This window comes from Phalacrocorax carbo, chromosome 8 (genome assembly GCF_963921805.1).
Source record: "Phalacrocorax carbo chromosome 8, bPhaCar2.1, whole genome shotgun sequence".
Taxonomy (NCBI): domain Eukaryota; kingdom Metazoa; phylum Chordata; class Aves; order Suliformes; family Phalacrocoracidae; genus Phalacrocorax; species Phalacrocorax carbo.
The window spans coordinates 35,608,308-35,623,913 of NC_087520.1; the positions used below are offsets into that span (position 1 = coordinate 35,608,308).

General features: G+C 39.0%; 1 protein-coding gene across 2 annotated transcripts; it reads right to left on the minus strand.

Moving 5' to 3' along the window:
• Window positions 1-2,422: 2,422 nt before the first annotated feature.
• Window positions 2,423-13,670, minus strand: LOC104040462 (fatty acyl-CoA hydrolase precursor, medium chain). Of its 2 annotated transcripts, XM_064459579.1 has the most exons (13): window positions 13,540-13,670; window positions 12,726-12,930; window positions 12,159-12,297; window positions 11,874-12,007; window positions 11,195-11,348; window positions 10,837-10,938; window positions 9,874-9,972; window positions 9,253-9,393; window positions 7,853-7,933; window positions 6,824-6,971; window positions 6,025-6,174; window positions 3,095-3,167; window positions 2,423-2,945 (listed from the first exon to the last, which is right to left on the minus strand). In XM_064459579.1, the coding sequence occupies exons 1-13, from the start codon at window positions 13,613-13,615 to the stop codon at window positions 2,756-2,758; spliced, it is 1,692 nt and encodes a 563-aa protein (XP_064315649.1). In that variant the 5' UTR covers window positions 13,616-13,670; the 3' UTR covers window positions 2,423-2,755. The 2 variants fall into 2 exon arrangements, with proteins under 2 accessions (XP_064315649.1, XP_064315650.1); XM_064459580.1 differs by lacking the exon at window positions 9,253-9,393.
• Window positions 13,671-15,606: the final 1,936 nt, after the last annotated feature.

Sequence of the window (15,606 nt, forward strand, 5' to 3'; positions counted from 1 at the left end):
TATCTTCCACCTTTATCTGTGTGATGTTTCCTAGAAGCCAAGGGCAGAAGTACTGTGCAGTAGTAAACCCTGCACTCGTTTGCCTGCTTGAATACTGTTGCAAATTCTCTCACTTGCTGCACTTACCTTGGACTGCTTTGGTTCCTGGCATGGGAAAACTGTTTCCATGTGAGGTGGAACTACAAGAATCCCTGCCTGTGACTCAGCTTCCATGCTGACAGGCATGCGTGCCTCAAATCAACTTGTGATCTGCAAACTACAGGAGGAGTCCTTTGCTACAAAGCCAAATACTGTGTACTCTGCTTCCTGCTCTTTCCTTTTGCTGTAAAAAAACTTTATTTATTTCCATAAACAATTTATTTTGTATCTCCTGATCTTTACTGGTTTTACTAAACTCTGTCCTGTAGCATTTACTTTCCCTTCCCCCCGCCCTTCTTTTAATATTCTATTTTCCAAGTCTTACTCTTCAGTCTTTGTTCTACTCACTACTTCTCTCTTAAGTACCCAGCCTGCAAAACGTCTCAGGCCATATCCCATCCACAGTCCCAGAGAAGCAGACAATATTCTGAAAATATTACCTGTGGAAACCAGTTTCTGCAAACTCTGCCAACCTTAGAATAAGATAATAAACAAATGGGATTTTAGATCCCTACAGCTTTGCCTGTAGATACTTTGTATGGATCTACAAGCATGACCTATATGCTCTGCAAATGCGGAAACTCTTACTCTAGTGATATAGACTGAACTTATGGAATCTGGAAACAGTGCTACATACCTGGCAAGTGGAATTCTTGTATCCTGTTTGGCATTTAATTTTAAGAGAGAACATTTTGCTGCTTACCCTCAATCAGTGAATAATGCATAAGTCAGGGATCAATAAAAAAAATCCTGCTACATGATAACATTTACCTCTCTAATGCACTGCTACCTTTCTTGATTTTAATAGCTGAAAAATACAGATGAATATCACATTTATAGGCCCATAATTGCGTAAGAGCTCACAATTACATTTTCCCTCAAGTACCTGTAGTAGAAATGTTTAGAAGTCTGCATTTAAAACAGGGTCAGATTGGTTTTTCACTCAGGCCCTGGTGAGTATTCAATGAAGCTGAAGTGTATAAAACTTAGAGCTAGATTCTATGACACTGGGTCTCTTTAGCATGTGGTAATCTTGCATCAGGATATCTCTTGGATGGGACAAACTATCAGAGCACTCATCCCTAAGTAGACAGGAGTAAAATCTTTTGACATTTTCCACTGTGATTTATTTTTAGCACTGTGCCTGTGCATAAGAAGTCAGTGCTGCTGCACTTCTCTGCATACGCTTACGACATAAGCGTATATTCTGTGTGTATACATACAATGCTGCCTGTTTACCTCTTTTTAAAGGGAGTGGTACAGGACCTCAGGGGAATTGTATGTGCAATGGAAATCTATCAAGACTATTTTGAGATTATATTTGCCTCACAAAACATGTTAGCTAAAACAAAGAAGGGACAGATGCTTAGCAGGAATTCCCACTTACCAAAACAGCAGTTGTGCTAACAGTCTAACCCTACCTCCCAAATTCTGACTGGCAACAGAATTTGGGCAGAAAGAGGTAGGAAATCCTGTCCTGTTTCTTCCAATAAAGTAATTCAGGAAGAAGGGATGGCCAGTTAGTTGCTGTAGGACATTATTAGCTATGAACAATCTTAAATTCTTCCAGAGATACAGAGGGGAGATGAAAGCAGTGGGGAACAGATGCCTAGAGCCCCATAGGGCCTATGGAGCTGCATAATGCTGCTGTGAGGTAGAAGCAAGGTCAGAAATATGGTTGGGAGAGCTGGAGAAGCCTAGGAGCCAGCTATAGGAAACAAACAAAACATAGCAGGGAGAGTTCTTGACAATACTGAAATGAGATGTTCAACACTTGTTCTTGGCAGTCCAAGTGCATATCGGCTGCTAAGGGCATTGGAGTAATTCTGGTAAACAAACCTCTCTCCAGTGCTAGTAATGAAGGCCTGCGATCAAGTGCAGAGACTCTGGAACTGACTGATGGCACAGAGAACAGCCTGGAGCACAATGAAAAGCACCATGGAAAAGACAGAAACTGTGAAACTAATGTTACCAATGTTGACCCTTCTAAGGGATTTACTGCTAAATTTAAAAGAAAAAAAAGGTGTGTGTGGTGGAGACTTTCTCCCTTTTCTAACATTTGACAGAAGTCTTAATTCCAGCACTGCTGTGACCGATTATGTATCACAACAGACAAAAATATACTCTCTCTGTTGTAAAACAGACTTATAAAGCAGAACTTTTTTTAGGCTGGTGTTGTTTTGTTGTTTTTTTTCACAGAGGACATTTCTGTATCTAAATCAGACCAAAACTTCTGTACCGTTGCTGATAACACTTGACATCAAAAGACAGTTTTATTGCAGACTGAGTGTTTATGGATTTCACTTTATTAGAACAATGTTGCTGCTATATTGTGTTCAGTCATGGGAAAGCAACAGAAAAAGCTGAGCAGTGGGGAAATCTGGTACCTGTATTTAATAAATGAGGCTTCTGCTGTAGACACAAATTCAGGAAGAAGTAAAGGATTACAAAGGGGAAATAGATCAGTTGGAATTACTACAGTGAATAACTGCAAGTATGACAACAGTGAAGAAAAGGTAAAAAGAAGAGAAACACAGTTTTATCCTCAAAATTATTTTAAGTAATTTCTTTTACTATCCTAATAGTTTGCCTATTATGTGCATGTTTAGACTGTAAATTATAACTCTGAATTAACCTTCTTGTTTTCCGTTCCTTTGATATTTGTCTTTTCAGACATCAGCTTTCTCCAGAAGTCTACCTTCTTTTCTTTCAACTTTCTGGCTTTCTTTTGTTTTAGATTTATCTGTAAGTATTCTTCATTCAGGTTATAAGATGGCCAGTCAACCAAACCTTCCCCATTAGGATCTCTGTAAACAATAAGAAAGAACGATTGAATGCCTTATTCAGTCTCAGGGATATTCAATCACAGCAGTTCTGACTGAATCAACAAAACAGCTAACTCACTTTGGAGTCAGTGCAAACTAGTAATACGTGCAATGAATCTCATGATTCTTACCCATTTCGAGCAAAGTTAGCCCAGTACTTCATCAGAGTTCTACTAAGGTTCTTTTCTTCCTCTGTAACTTCACCTGAGAGACAAAACACAATATAATTATTACATGTGGCAGAAACAAAAAAAAAAAATTGGTACTACAGAAGCAGCATTTTAGTCTGTCAATATGTTGTAACAACTTACTGATTACAACAGAGGCACCATACCTGCAGTATGTTAGTAGTACGTCAATCATCAAGAGAAGATTTCAGCACTCTTATTAATCAGATTAGCACAATTATTCTTATTCTACATATTGGGGTACAAGGAAATAGGTGATTTGCCTGTGGCTTTTCAGGAAACCAGAAGCAGATCCAAAAAAAAGAACCCATGTGTCCTGAGTCCCATTACAACTCAAGGAATGGGCCACATGTTTTAGTTTCATAGATCTCATTTTAGCTTTGTGGGACCGAAATTCTCCTGATTATTCAGAGCATGCCTAGGCAAAGGTTTCTTCATTCTAATACAGAATCACAGAATGGCAGGGGTTGGAAGGGACCTCTGGAGATCGTCTCATCCAACCCCCCTTCCTGAGCAGGCACACCCAGAGCAGGGGGCACAGGAACGCATCCAGACGGGGTTTGAATGTCTCCAGGGAAGGGACTCCACAGCCTCTCTGGGCAGCCTGTGCCACCGTTCTGGCACCCGCACAGAAAAGAAGTTTTTCCTCATGTTCAGGTGGAACTTCCTATGTTCCAACTTGTGCCCATTGCCCCTTGTCCTGTCCTTGGGCACCACTGAAAAGAGTCCAGCCCCATCCTCTTGGTACCTGCCCTTCAGATATTGATAAGCATTGATACGATCCCTCCTCAGTCTTCTCCTCTCCAGGCTAAACAAACCCAAGTGTCTCAGCCTTTCCTCAGAAGGGTGATGCTCCAGGCCACTGATCATCTTGGTAGTTCTCCACTGGACTTGCTCAAGCAGTTCCCTGTCTTTCTTAAAGAAGGGGGCCCAAAACTGGACACAGTACTCCAAATGTGGTCTCACCAGGGCAGAGCAGAGGGGGAGGATAACTGCCCTGGACCTGCTGGCCACACTCCTTTTCATGCAGCTCAGGATATCATTGGCCTTCTTGGCCACAAGGGCCCAGAGTTGGCTCAGGGTCAACTTGTTGTCCACCAGCACTCCCAGGTCCTTCTCAGCAGAGCTGCTTTCCAGCAGATCAGCCCCCAACATGTACTGGTGCATGGGGTTGTTCCTCCCCAGGGGCAGGACCTTGCACTTGCTCTTGTTGAATTCCGTGAGGTTCCCCTCGGTCCAGCTCTCCAGCCTGTCCAGGTCTCACTGAATGGCAGCACAGCCTTCTGGTGCATCAGCCACTCCTCCCAGCTTGGTGTCATCAGCAAACTGGCTGAGGTTACACTCTGTCCCTTTGCCCAAGTCACTGATTAATATGTTGAACAGGACTGGACCCAGCACAGACCCCTGGGGAACACCGCTAGTGACAGGCCTCCATCCAGACTCTGCTCCATTGATCACAACCCTTGGAGCTCTGTTGTTCAGCCACTTCTCAATCCACCTCACTGTCCTCTCATCTAACCCATACTTCCTTAGCTTGTGACATACAAGATGATGTCATTCCATGTCTCAACACTTCAAGAATATTCATTTAAATATAGTTACATGACCACTCTATCATGTACATTGAAATAATTTTAGTGTTATTAATTGTAAATGCATCTCAATACATCAAGAAAAATATTCAGTATTTTAATGCTCTCAGTAAATTCAGGCAAATAGAAAGAGAACAGTATAGTATTTTCTAGTGTAAGATAATGTAAGTAAAAAAATATACACAAAATATAAGCAATATTAAAAGGCTCTAGTAACATATTAACAAATGTTTTTACAACATAGCTGGATTGCTCCAAAGTTCAGTGGAATAAGAGGAAATATTTTCGTTTATGCAGGCTTTGAAACAGACTATGAACTACCAGGCAAATGTCAAAAATAAAAGCATAAAAACTGGTGAATTCACTTAAAATAAGTAGAATTTCTGTGTTTCTTTGTCAAAATAAGAACTGCTCCTAATTTGTTTCATGGGGAAGAAAATACTCCATCCTGAGTACTATTGTTTTAGGCACATGCAGTTAAAACAAACTTCTGGATTCATAATATTCCTGAGGATGTGGCATCTCGTATCTAACTGTTCAATGACTGGCACATTCATTTGGACTGCAGCAACGTGGGATTCTGCCTGAAGAAACCAGAACTTCCAGAATCCTATAAGAATGCTCCAACTGACAAGACAAAGCCAATTTAGGGAGTACACCCTCAATCCTTCCTAAATGGACTGGTTCCATTTGGAATAAAATGAGTAAATATTGTGTCATGGGAGAAAATAGACTTTAACATAACCACTAGATCTGCACGCAGAAAATGAAATACTAGAGTTCCAAACCTTGCTCTAATCAACACAACTGGAACACTATCTGCAAAAGAGACTGAGTCCCCCATTCTCTGGAGCCTGACAGTCTGTGGGATTTCCTGGAAAGGAGGAGGCATTAGCTTAAATTCCTCAGGAAAAGAAGAGAGCCTAGATTTCCTGCTTCCCAAGTATTCCACTAATCCCCTGCAAGTTTAGTTGACTTTCCCTTCAATTTATTTTTCAGCCAAAGCTATTTGCCAAATTCATGAACAGTGCTGGTATAATGACAGTGATTTTTTTACAGCAATTGCCCTATTCTCTAAATTGTTGATAATGTGTGTAACTTACTGTGCTTCAGAAACAGGAATGTGTAAACAAATTCTACCAGGACAAAGGGTTAAACTTTGCTGTCACTGTTAATATATGCACTTTAGTCTGATTAAAATAGAAGTAGCACTACTGGATAGAATAACACCAGTATTATGAGAGTAATTTATAAGTGAATGTTGAATGTTCTATTCCTTACTACGTAGCTGAATATCACCGGCCAGATATGGTCCTCCAAAGACAAAGCCAACTTCATCTCCATGATCAGCTTTCACATACTCTGGTTTACTATCCCAGTGCGAAGTGGGCCGATGCTGATATTCAAAGAAGTAGGCAGGAGCTCCAGACTCTAGAAGACATAACATTTAGAGAGTTAAAGAAGAGATGCATAAATTATGGCTGATGTCAGCTGTTTAAAATATTACTTTATGCCCAAAGCTTTAAATTGAGCACATTTAAAACATAATATTACATTCAAATATGTATATTTATTTTTAATTCAAAATCAAGAACTCACAGCACTTACACAAAAAAATGAAAGATTCACCCAGGAAAACTTATGGAAAACAAGCCAATATCAAATTATTTTCCATTTCTGGGTCTTTTGGCGTGGCTGATCTACACTTAAATACCAGAAAATCTCCAGACTACAGAGCTGCTGACTTCCCAAGTACCAGTGGGCCAAAGGAGAAATCCCAGGTTGCTTTAATATTTTTTAATTTTTAAGCCTGTATACTTCACTTAGCAAACAATACCAGTGTTATCACATTCTGCTCTCAATATAGCGTGACTATGAGCACAAGTGCAAGACTAGCACAAAGATAAAAGGGCTACACACACTTGCTTCACAAAGTCCCGCAGATCTGTATCATTCTGCACCCCCATCAAATTCCCAGTGGGAATCTCAGGAAGGGCTGCTTACATATGACAGGATTTGTGTCATTTGATCCAGCATGTAGTAAGAGGTTTGACTATCCTACTGATGTTCATTAGCTCACCCCTGTGATAATTCAATGCTTTAATGGATGGCATGACAATTGCTACATCCCCTAGCAAGTCCAGAAATCGGTCCCGTAGCTCAGCAGGATCATCTGTGTTTCCTAGATATTCATCCACTATCACAGGCAGATACTCTGATGTTAGATCCTAAGACAAAAAGGGGAAACAAGAAACAAACAAATTGTCAATACCTCAATTAGCAACTAAAAATATAACCTTTTAAACTTCAGAGATTCTGCAAAGGCACAAAGGTCCAGGGTAGCACCCATGTTGATGGGAAACCATGATGGCAAATAAAACCTGTTCAGAAATTTTTTTGGGGAAAATATCTCCAACACGAAAAAACAAACCAAACAAACCACTCCAGGTCAAGTTTGCAACAGATTTATATGGGTTAAAACTCTACAGGAATCAACAAAGATCCAGTAACTTCTCCTGTTTAATACCTTTGGCTTCTGTTTTCTTTGGGAGAAAAGAGTTGGGAATAACAAAAGTAAATTCTCCGAGTCCTTGAAAGATTTATTTACTATTAGACTACAGGGCAAGACCAATGGCATCTCCAAACATGTTTGTAATGTTAGCATTTGCTGCTTGAAAGATACGTTTCAAAACTAGGAGTGCAAAGTAACTACTTTAAATGATACATCTAATTTAATGTAAAAATATTGAAAAATCCTGCCTTGAAACCCAGCAACCAGGAGATTAACCATCAGATACTATATGATTAGGGACACTGTTACAGCAGTCCTAAATACAAATACGTAAGATAAAAATGTTGGTTCAGAGGTCTAGAAGGAAAAAGGTATTTCCCCAAATCCCAGGCCTGATTCAATCCTATTTCTGTGTAACCCCACACACCGTAGTTCTGTCAGCGTTGCTGGGCATCTCCCCAAAGCATAACACGACGTCAAGTCTTAGTAACACTATGACTCAAGCAGGAAATTAAAGAACACCAAACTTCATGGATCTGTTATATGCATTAAAAAGAAATTTCACTTCTCAAATTAGGTTAGTGCAACAGTTCTTACCATCTTTGGTAGTAAAAGCTCTAAAGTTGAAGTAATTGATTTTTTATCTCCTATTTCCTTCAAACCTGGTATTTTTGAAGTCTGCACGGAAAAAATGGAATGTTATTAGTGCCATTCAACTTCTCTGATATTTTTAACATTGGAACTGCATTATTCCAGTTTATGCCTCCTACTGGTGTTTGTTTTTGAAGCATCATATCATATGCAAAAATGCATTACGATGCAGCAACTGTCTTGAAAAGCTTGTATTTACTGCAGTAAATATTTCCTTGGTGAAGGTTTCTACGTAAACCACTCACACTAAGTAGTTTATCCTTAAATCAACACACATTGTTAAGAAACTTACAAGACTAGAAAGCATTAGGGAAGAATTGAAATGAAAATTTACTTCTTTCTCAAAGGCTTGTTTTTCCTCTGGTAGGGGAGATCCTAAAAGTCACTGACAGCCTCTCTGTCTCTATTCCCATTGTTTGAACCCTTTGAAGTAAAGATTAGGCAATGCTCCTCCTCTTTTAGAGCATTACATAAAATGATTCTTCCATCTGCAAAATCAATTCAAACAGATTTCACTTTACATTTTTCTTCTTGGCCTCAGTACCAGCACACCCCTAGAGACCCACAGTTACTACATGGATACAGAACAAATGCTTCCTACTACATAGAGGAACATGAATACCTAGGAAATGAAGAAAAGAGGACAAGGAAGAGAAAGGACACAAACTGACCTCCTGCAGATTTGTGCACTGTATAGCAACTGCTCACTTTTTGGAGTTACCCATGGAATACATATGAGAAAGAATTTATGCACTGAGAATGGATGGGACACCCACATTATCCCCACACTCTCTCCCCAGTGAGATTTTCAGATGATAGATCTCTCTGCATGGTAACAAGGAACACAGGGGCAATGATATAACCAGCAGTCAGAGTTCATAATGACGTACGGGGTAAGCTGTTTAGGGTGGTCAATACCATGTTTTTAAACATTCTATGTATCAGTCCTGAATACTGTGTGTGTAACATCTGTGTGTTGTAGGGGAAAGGATTGGTTTTATTTTTCTTTTAGTAATAAGCCTTCACCATTGCATTCTTTTTCCTGTCTCTGACTGGATGAGGGATTAAAATTTTAGGATAAGAAAATACCATATAAAATTGATGTTCCAAGGATGTCCATGTAGTTTAACTTGCAGGATGAAGCCTGTCTCACTCTTTTGTGACCAGCTGGTTCTGGGTCACTACATAATGCAAGCAAAGTTTACCTTGTATATATTTCCAACAACGCAAAGCCTTTTGGCCATACTTAAAAGGTGTCCTACCAGCAAATAACTTCTCAGGGCTGCCCGCATCAGTTAACACAAACATTAGAAAAAAAAAAAAAAAAAGAATAGCCATTAAATTACAGATCTAATATTCCAGCCAAATTCATTGTTGGTGACTCCTATCATAAACGGGACTGCATTAAATTCTTTTCCAGCCAATATCTCTTCAGGTAACTTATGAAGAAATACTCCATCCAACACTAAGGGTAGAAATGGGATTTCCTGAAGGAAGAGAAAAAACAATCAAGTTACTTGCTGATGGTATTTTCCTCTTTTCCTTCAAATCACATAATAAAATGTCCACATTTAATGTTCCAATTGCAAAAAAAAGGGCTTTAAGAAATCTGAGTCTCTACAGCCACTGTAACACACAGTTTTGCACAAGAGGATAAAATACTAGCCTGGTTGGGTCATGGTACAGTGTAATGTAATGGTTTCCCGGTACTGTGCTGCTTCTAACTGACATTAAAACATATGTACGCTTGAGTCTTGCTCACAACTTTACAGGTGCTGTGATGCTTCACTGAAAATTCTAAAGAGAAATTATGTGAAATTATTTCAATACTTAGGGGGTATTTAGACAAAAACTAGGAAGAATCAAGTTTGGAACAGGCCAACAACAAACTCCAGTCAGAGGCTGAGCTAAAGTTTTGCAAACGTGCCATTAAAAATAAATCTGTTACTAAATAAAGTTTCACCTACCGTGCTGTTAAAGACTATATCCTTTGCTTCCTTGGTCCTTAAGCAGTTTATCAGTGAGAGCGTACTGCTCATCTCACACTTAAATATACTTGCAACTTTCTGAAAATTATTAACAAAGTCAAGAACTGTTAGTTATGGTCTTCAAGGAATTTATAAACAGAAAAATATTACACACAGTACTGTTAACAGTTTTATGTGAGGGCTGATTTAGGTGAGCTCGATAGGTCTTCAAGTATTTTATTTTACTAGAAATACTACAGTTTGATCACAAAGTTAATCACTTTGTTGAGAAGTTATCACTTCTCTTTCTGGCTATATTTCCATTCACTGTTCTAATGTAAACCTTGCTGCAGAGATAATACCAGGTTGTAACATAAATCAAGTAAGGCAAGAAAATTCGGAAAATAAACTTATAAAAGGTTTACGTTATTACTACCTGCTGTTTCAGGAGGAGAAATGAAAAGGTACTTAAAGAGAGGAATTTAGTTTTAAAGGTTGGTGGGTTCTTTTTAAATCAATTTACTTCAAATAAAAGCCCTCCATAAAAGACCATAGCTGAATAAAAACTGAATGCCTCTTCTGGATTCTAATTAATCCTTCCAGAATAAGTTTCATAGTTACTGTATAAGTTACAGTGTGCATGAAAATGGACATATACTTAGCTTGGCATGTGTGTAACTGAAAATATATAACTTGACCCACAGATATTATAAGCACATAACTGTACAAACTAGTTCCAACACAAAGCGAGTACAGTAAGATTGAAAATAGACTATCTGAATGAAAATTTACTTAGTGCTAATCTATATATTTATAGGTATGCCTTGAGAATAAATTTGATAAATTTTGTTGCATAACATGCAATCAGATTTTCCCCTTTTCTCTTTTAACCAAATTATCAGATGTACGAAATATCCTATTTTAGGTTATAAGGAATTTAAAATGAAAAAAAGGAGAGCCTACCTTAAGGTCTGTTGAAAGAAATAAATCTTTACCAGGGGGGATTAGAATTCCACTCTCTGATATTGCTTTATGAAAGAGACCCTTTGACAAAGGAGATAAAACCTGACAAGAAGGGAAGAACAGAAAGTATTTATTCTACATTATGGTCTTTATCCTGTAAGTTTATGCTTGACTAGACTGCTGGATTCAGTGGGGAATTACACATTGTTATGGGCTTACAGGGGAAGTGTCCACATTTAGCACAATGTGCCATTAATCTAATGTTGAAAAATCAGACTAAGCATGAAATGTTACACTAATTGAGTTTTTAAATATTTTTTTAAAACTTTACTTTTTAGTATATCTACTGCATGCCTACATGTGCAAAAACAGAGCAAGATCCTGCAGATACACCAAAGAGTGTGACAGATCCTGGATCTCCACCAAAGTGTTCAATATTTTCTTGTATCCACTGAAGAGCTGCTACTTGATCCAAAAATGCCCAGTTCCCACGAGCATGTTCATCACCAGTACTGAAATAAAAGCAGTATAAGCTAACTTCTCAGGAAGAGTAATATTTCTAACACCAGAATAAAACCAACCTCACCAACTTACATTTTCTGCAAAGTGTCATATTTGGCCAAAGAAGGATCTGTCCAGCCTTACTGACCTAAAGCCCTTCACAGTCAGATCTAAGCCCCACTGACTTAACTGCCTCTGCTGTTTGTTTGCACATAACACGGATGGAGTCCTGGCCTTTACACTATATGATTTTTTGCTTTACACACCAGTGGATGGAAGTAAAGGCAAGAACCAACATCCTGTCCAGAACCAAATAAGCCCAACTATGAGCTGATAGCAGGCTACAATCAAATGACAATGCAAATGGAATTTCCTGACATTTCTTAATGTTTGTTAAGTTAGTGGACTATGTACATTTAAAGCACTGTAACAATGGGAAGATGGTACAGAAGTTCAGCTGATTTAGAAAACAAAACTACCCATGCTTTAAACAGAACAGGAAGTATTTGGAAAAAAAGTGAAATAGGTCATCTTACTTGAGGAATCCAAGGAGTCCAAGTCTGTACTGAATTATTACAACCACAATATTCTCATAGGCTGACAGTGCAGAACCATCATACCTAGAAGCACCACCAAATACAAAATTGCCTCCATGAATCCACACCATTACCTTAAAAGAAAAAAGGGTGAGACACAATTTTATATGTTACTTCGTAGATTTCATTTGAAAATGGAAGACAACAACAGAGACTTAGGAACTCCAAATCACCAAAGTTCAATGGGAGCTGAATTTTAGGTTGAGGTACAATGGGTTTACGTACAGGTAACTTGTCCTTCTTGTTTGAACCAGCAGGGCTGTAAACATTTAGGTACAAACAGTCCTCAGAAGTTTGGAACTGAAGGTGTTTTTCTTTAAAGTTTTTTTCAGCTGTTTTCAACATGGACAGATCTTGAGGACATCTTCACAAAAGAAAGGAAGTATGACTATTAGTAATAAAACTGCAATAGCAACAATGTAACAATGACAGAGAAAACACACTTTCTTTTGCCCCAAGACTGAATTTCCACAGGGTGCTCCAACTTTGCGTTACTTACATACAGTTAGAGGTGCCACCTGTACAAGCACAGCTCTATACTTGTACTTAAAAAGCTGAATCATTTCAGCAAAGTCTAGTGTGAAAAAGTTATTTCCAAAGACAGGAATTTCCCAAGAATTCTTTGTGGTCCTGAGTCCCACAGTTCTTATGAAACATTTTGGTACTGGCAGCGTATTCACTACCAGTCATTATAACTCCTGACCAAAAATCAGACCTCTGTACCGTAACAAACACGACAACACCAACAAACATGAGCAGGTCCTGTATACAAATGATCTGAACAGCTCTCACAGTGGTGGGTAAGAAGTTGCATCTCTCAGATCGTTCCAGGGTTCAGGTGGTTCAGGTGGTGAAAACCTCAAGGATCCAACAGGTGCTTTTGCAAAAGGAATCCCAAGGAAAACATTTACAAGTCTGTCCGTCCCCTTCACATTTGTTTGTCTCCCTTTCAGCCGTCCATGTGTGATAGCCACTTCTGGCTCTGCACCAGTCTGTCCTAAGTACACATAAGGTAAAAAAAAAAAAGAAAAAAAGGAGTTTAAATTGTATCTTCATAATTATCATATCGGACAGACTTTTCAATGAAACATTTTTACTATTTAATCTAGAAGATTTCAACTTGTTCCTTTCAATTTTGTTTAGTTTTCATTTCGCTTTTGTGCAACAACAGACACCCCCTTCCAAGCACTCCCATAGCTGGCTCTGCCAATGACAACTGGAGCTAAGAAAGACATAGTTTACTCACTGTGTAAGAGCATAAAGCTTAAAAACAAATTTAAGAGCAAACAGCAACTGTCAAAATCATTAACATTTTCTAAATTTATCATCCAACACATCCCAGACCTTAAAAATAATCTGTTTAGATAATTTGGAAATGTTGCTTTCCACCTTTCGAGAAAGATAGAAAGGTTTATTTTCATAAAATAATCTCAGAAATGGCTTCATCTCACAAAACCAGTAATTTTTTCCATCAAGCTCTTTAGGATACTTTTGTACATTGCTAATAAAAGTATAAGAGATGTACTGCCTTTGAAAATCACTACACCACAACTTGTTAGTGCAGTTGCTTCCCCTAACAGCAATTGTAATGGATTTTGCATCTCACCATCTGCTCCGCAAGTGATGAATGCTGTACTACAAAACAAGGTACAAAGCAAAGCAATCTGACTTTGAGGAGCCATTTTTTCACGCCCATTTGGACTCCAGATTGTTTTCTGGTTTTATGCAGAAGAGAACGGTACAAAGGTCCCTGCTGAGGGCACTCTGGGTAGGGAGTGTAGCTAAATTCCCCTTTGAACATGCACTGCATTAAGCACTTTCAGAGCTGTACTTCATACAGAACATAAATACAATCCCTTAGTGTAAGGCGCCTAATCATTACCTGATCCTGGTAACAGATGATCTGAAAATGACCCAACACCATCAGTGAACAACAAAAGGTCTAATCATAGTTAATCTGCTGTTAATCCTACAAACAGAGAAAACAGTGATGCTCTGAAGAGGTGCCAACACTTAAATTCTTGTAAAAAACCTCCGAAACAACAAAAACCTCTCCAAAAAACAGGATTGCAGATTAAAAATAACTAGGAAGTAACGATTAAAAAAAAAATCAAAATAGTTAATTCTTGCAGAAGTAATTGACACTATATGCGGTTTCCAGCAGGGACTGGCCTTCAGCCTGCAAATTAGTTCTTTACCCCTTCTTGAATAAAAATAAGCCGTCTGTATTTTTCAAAATTAAAGGGGAGACTAAAGTCAAGAGTGAAATTACAGCTTCTTCTCTATGAGCAGCCTCAGGGATGGTCAGAAAGCAAGGTCTATTTACCAACACCTTAAGGAGTAAGTACTTCCCTCAAAAAAAGTGGGGAAGGGCCATGACCTCACCTGCTCTATAAAACAGCTTCCTACAGTGGAAATAGGCTGGCAATCCAACCGAGCTTTCGCCTGCTGGCTGAAAAAGTCCTAAAAAATTTTGTAGTTTGTAGAAGTATAACATCCCTCAGTGTGGAATGATTACTGGGGGTGAGATTATTGAGGTTGAAATTATTGAGGCTAAAGTTATATCCACATTTCACGAAAGTCAACTTCCAAGTGGAATGCGGTTGGCATGCTGGAAATTGGTTCAGTGACCGTCCCCTAAGCAACACCACCTGCACTCTTAGATGTTGGGAACACTGAGGGAGCTCAGTGTCCTAATCTAAGGGACATAACTGGAGGAGGGACTGAAGCAAAGGGTTCATGGCCAAACTCGTCCATAAATCACTGCAGATATGGGGGCTGGATGGAACCATGCCCGGACACCATGCCCTGTGGGTGAACTTTCCTCATTATAATACTAAAATACACACCTCCATCCCAAAGTTACCCGCCTCCAAGGTATGACCACTCCTCACTGAGTGTGTGCTCTGAATTTCTCTTAGTCTATACCTTTAAATTGAAGTGAGGAATTTCTACACCAATCAATTATGAAAATATATATGACTAGAGTCACTCAAACTCCACCTAAACATAAAATAGTGTAAAAATAACCCCAAGAGAGGTGGATGTTATGGAAGATACCATCACAGACTACTGGGATCAGTTGATGGGCTGAACCTCTCTTCTCCCCCCTAGGGACATCTATTGGGTAAGACTCAAACACTTGGTTATACTGAGTGACTCCCCAGGAAATTTCGAGAATAACCTTGTTATTTTGTGTTTTAGTGCTTTATACTTTCACGTGCTTTGCAGACAGTGAATTTATCACAGGCAATCCAATAAGAACCTGCATTTCTCTTGCTTCAGTGAACCACATTATTAATGAATCTGGTGGTGAAGTGTTATTGGGCATGACTAGACTAATAGCAACCGTCCTGTAAGTGAATCCCTTGTGGACTAACAGGAATCTGTATATCGCTGTTGGTGAATCTGGCTGTGAATAGTTATTGGGCATGACTAGACTAACAGTGATCGTACTGTTAGTGAATCACTCACGGACTAACGCTGCTGAATTGGGTATCATAAGCCCAACCGCCCCCAGCCCCTCTAACATCTGAGGACCAGCTGGATTGCAAGGGGGTTTATTTTCTGCCAAATTTCTTCACCTATTAATGGAACACTGGCCCTAAGCAGATTAGCCTGAAGGCCTACAAGCCCCGCTTGCTCCACTAGCTCTAAAACACCTTCTATGTAA

What these genes read in the sequence shown, in the direction of transcription:
- LOC104040462 (XM_064459579.1), bottom strand. Translation starts at nt 13,615, where the DNA reads ATGGCTCCTCAAAGTCAGATTGCTTTGCTTTGTACCTTGTTTTGTAGT. An exon ending in CATCACTTGCGGAGCAGATG is followed by an intron (nt 12,931 to 13,539) that starts GTGAGATGCAAA and finishes ATGTGTACTTAG; the next exon opens with GACAGACTGGTGCAGAGCCA. An exon ending in ACAAGAAGGACAAGTTACCT is followed by an intron (nt 12,008 to 12,158) that starts GTACGTAAACCC and finishes TTTTCTTTTAAG; the next exon opens with GTAATGGTGTGGATTCATGG.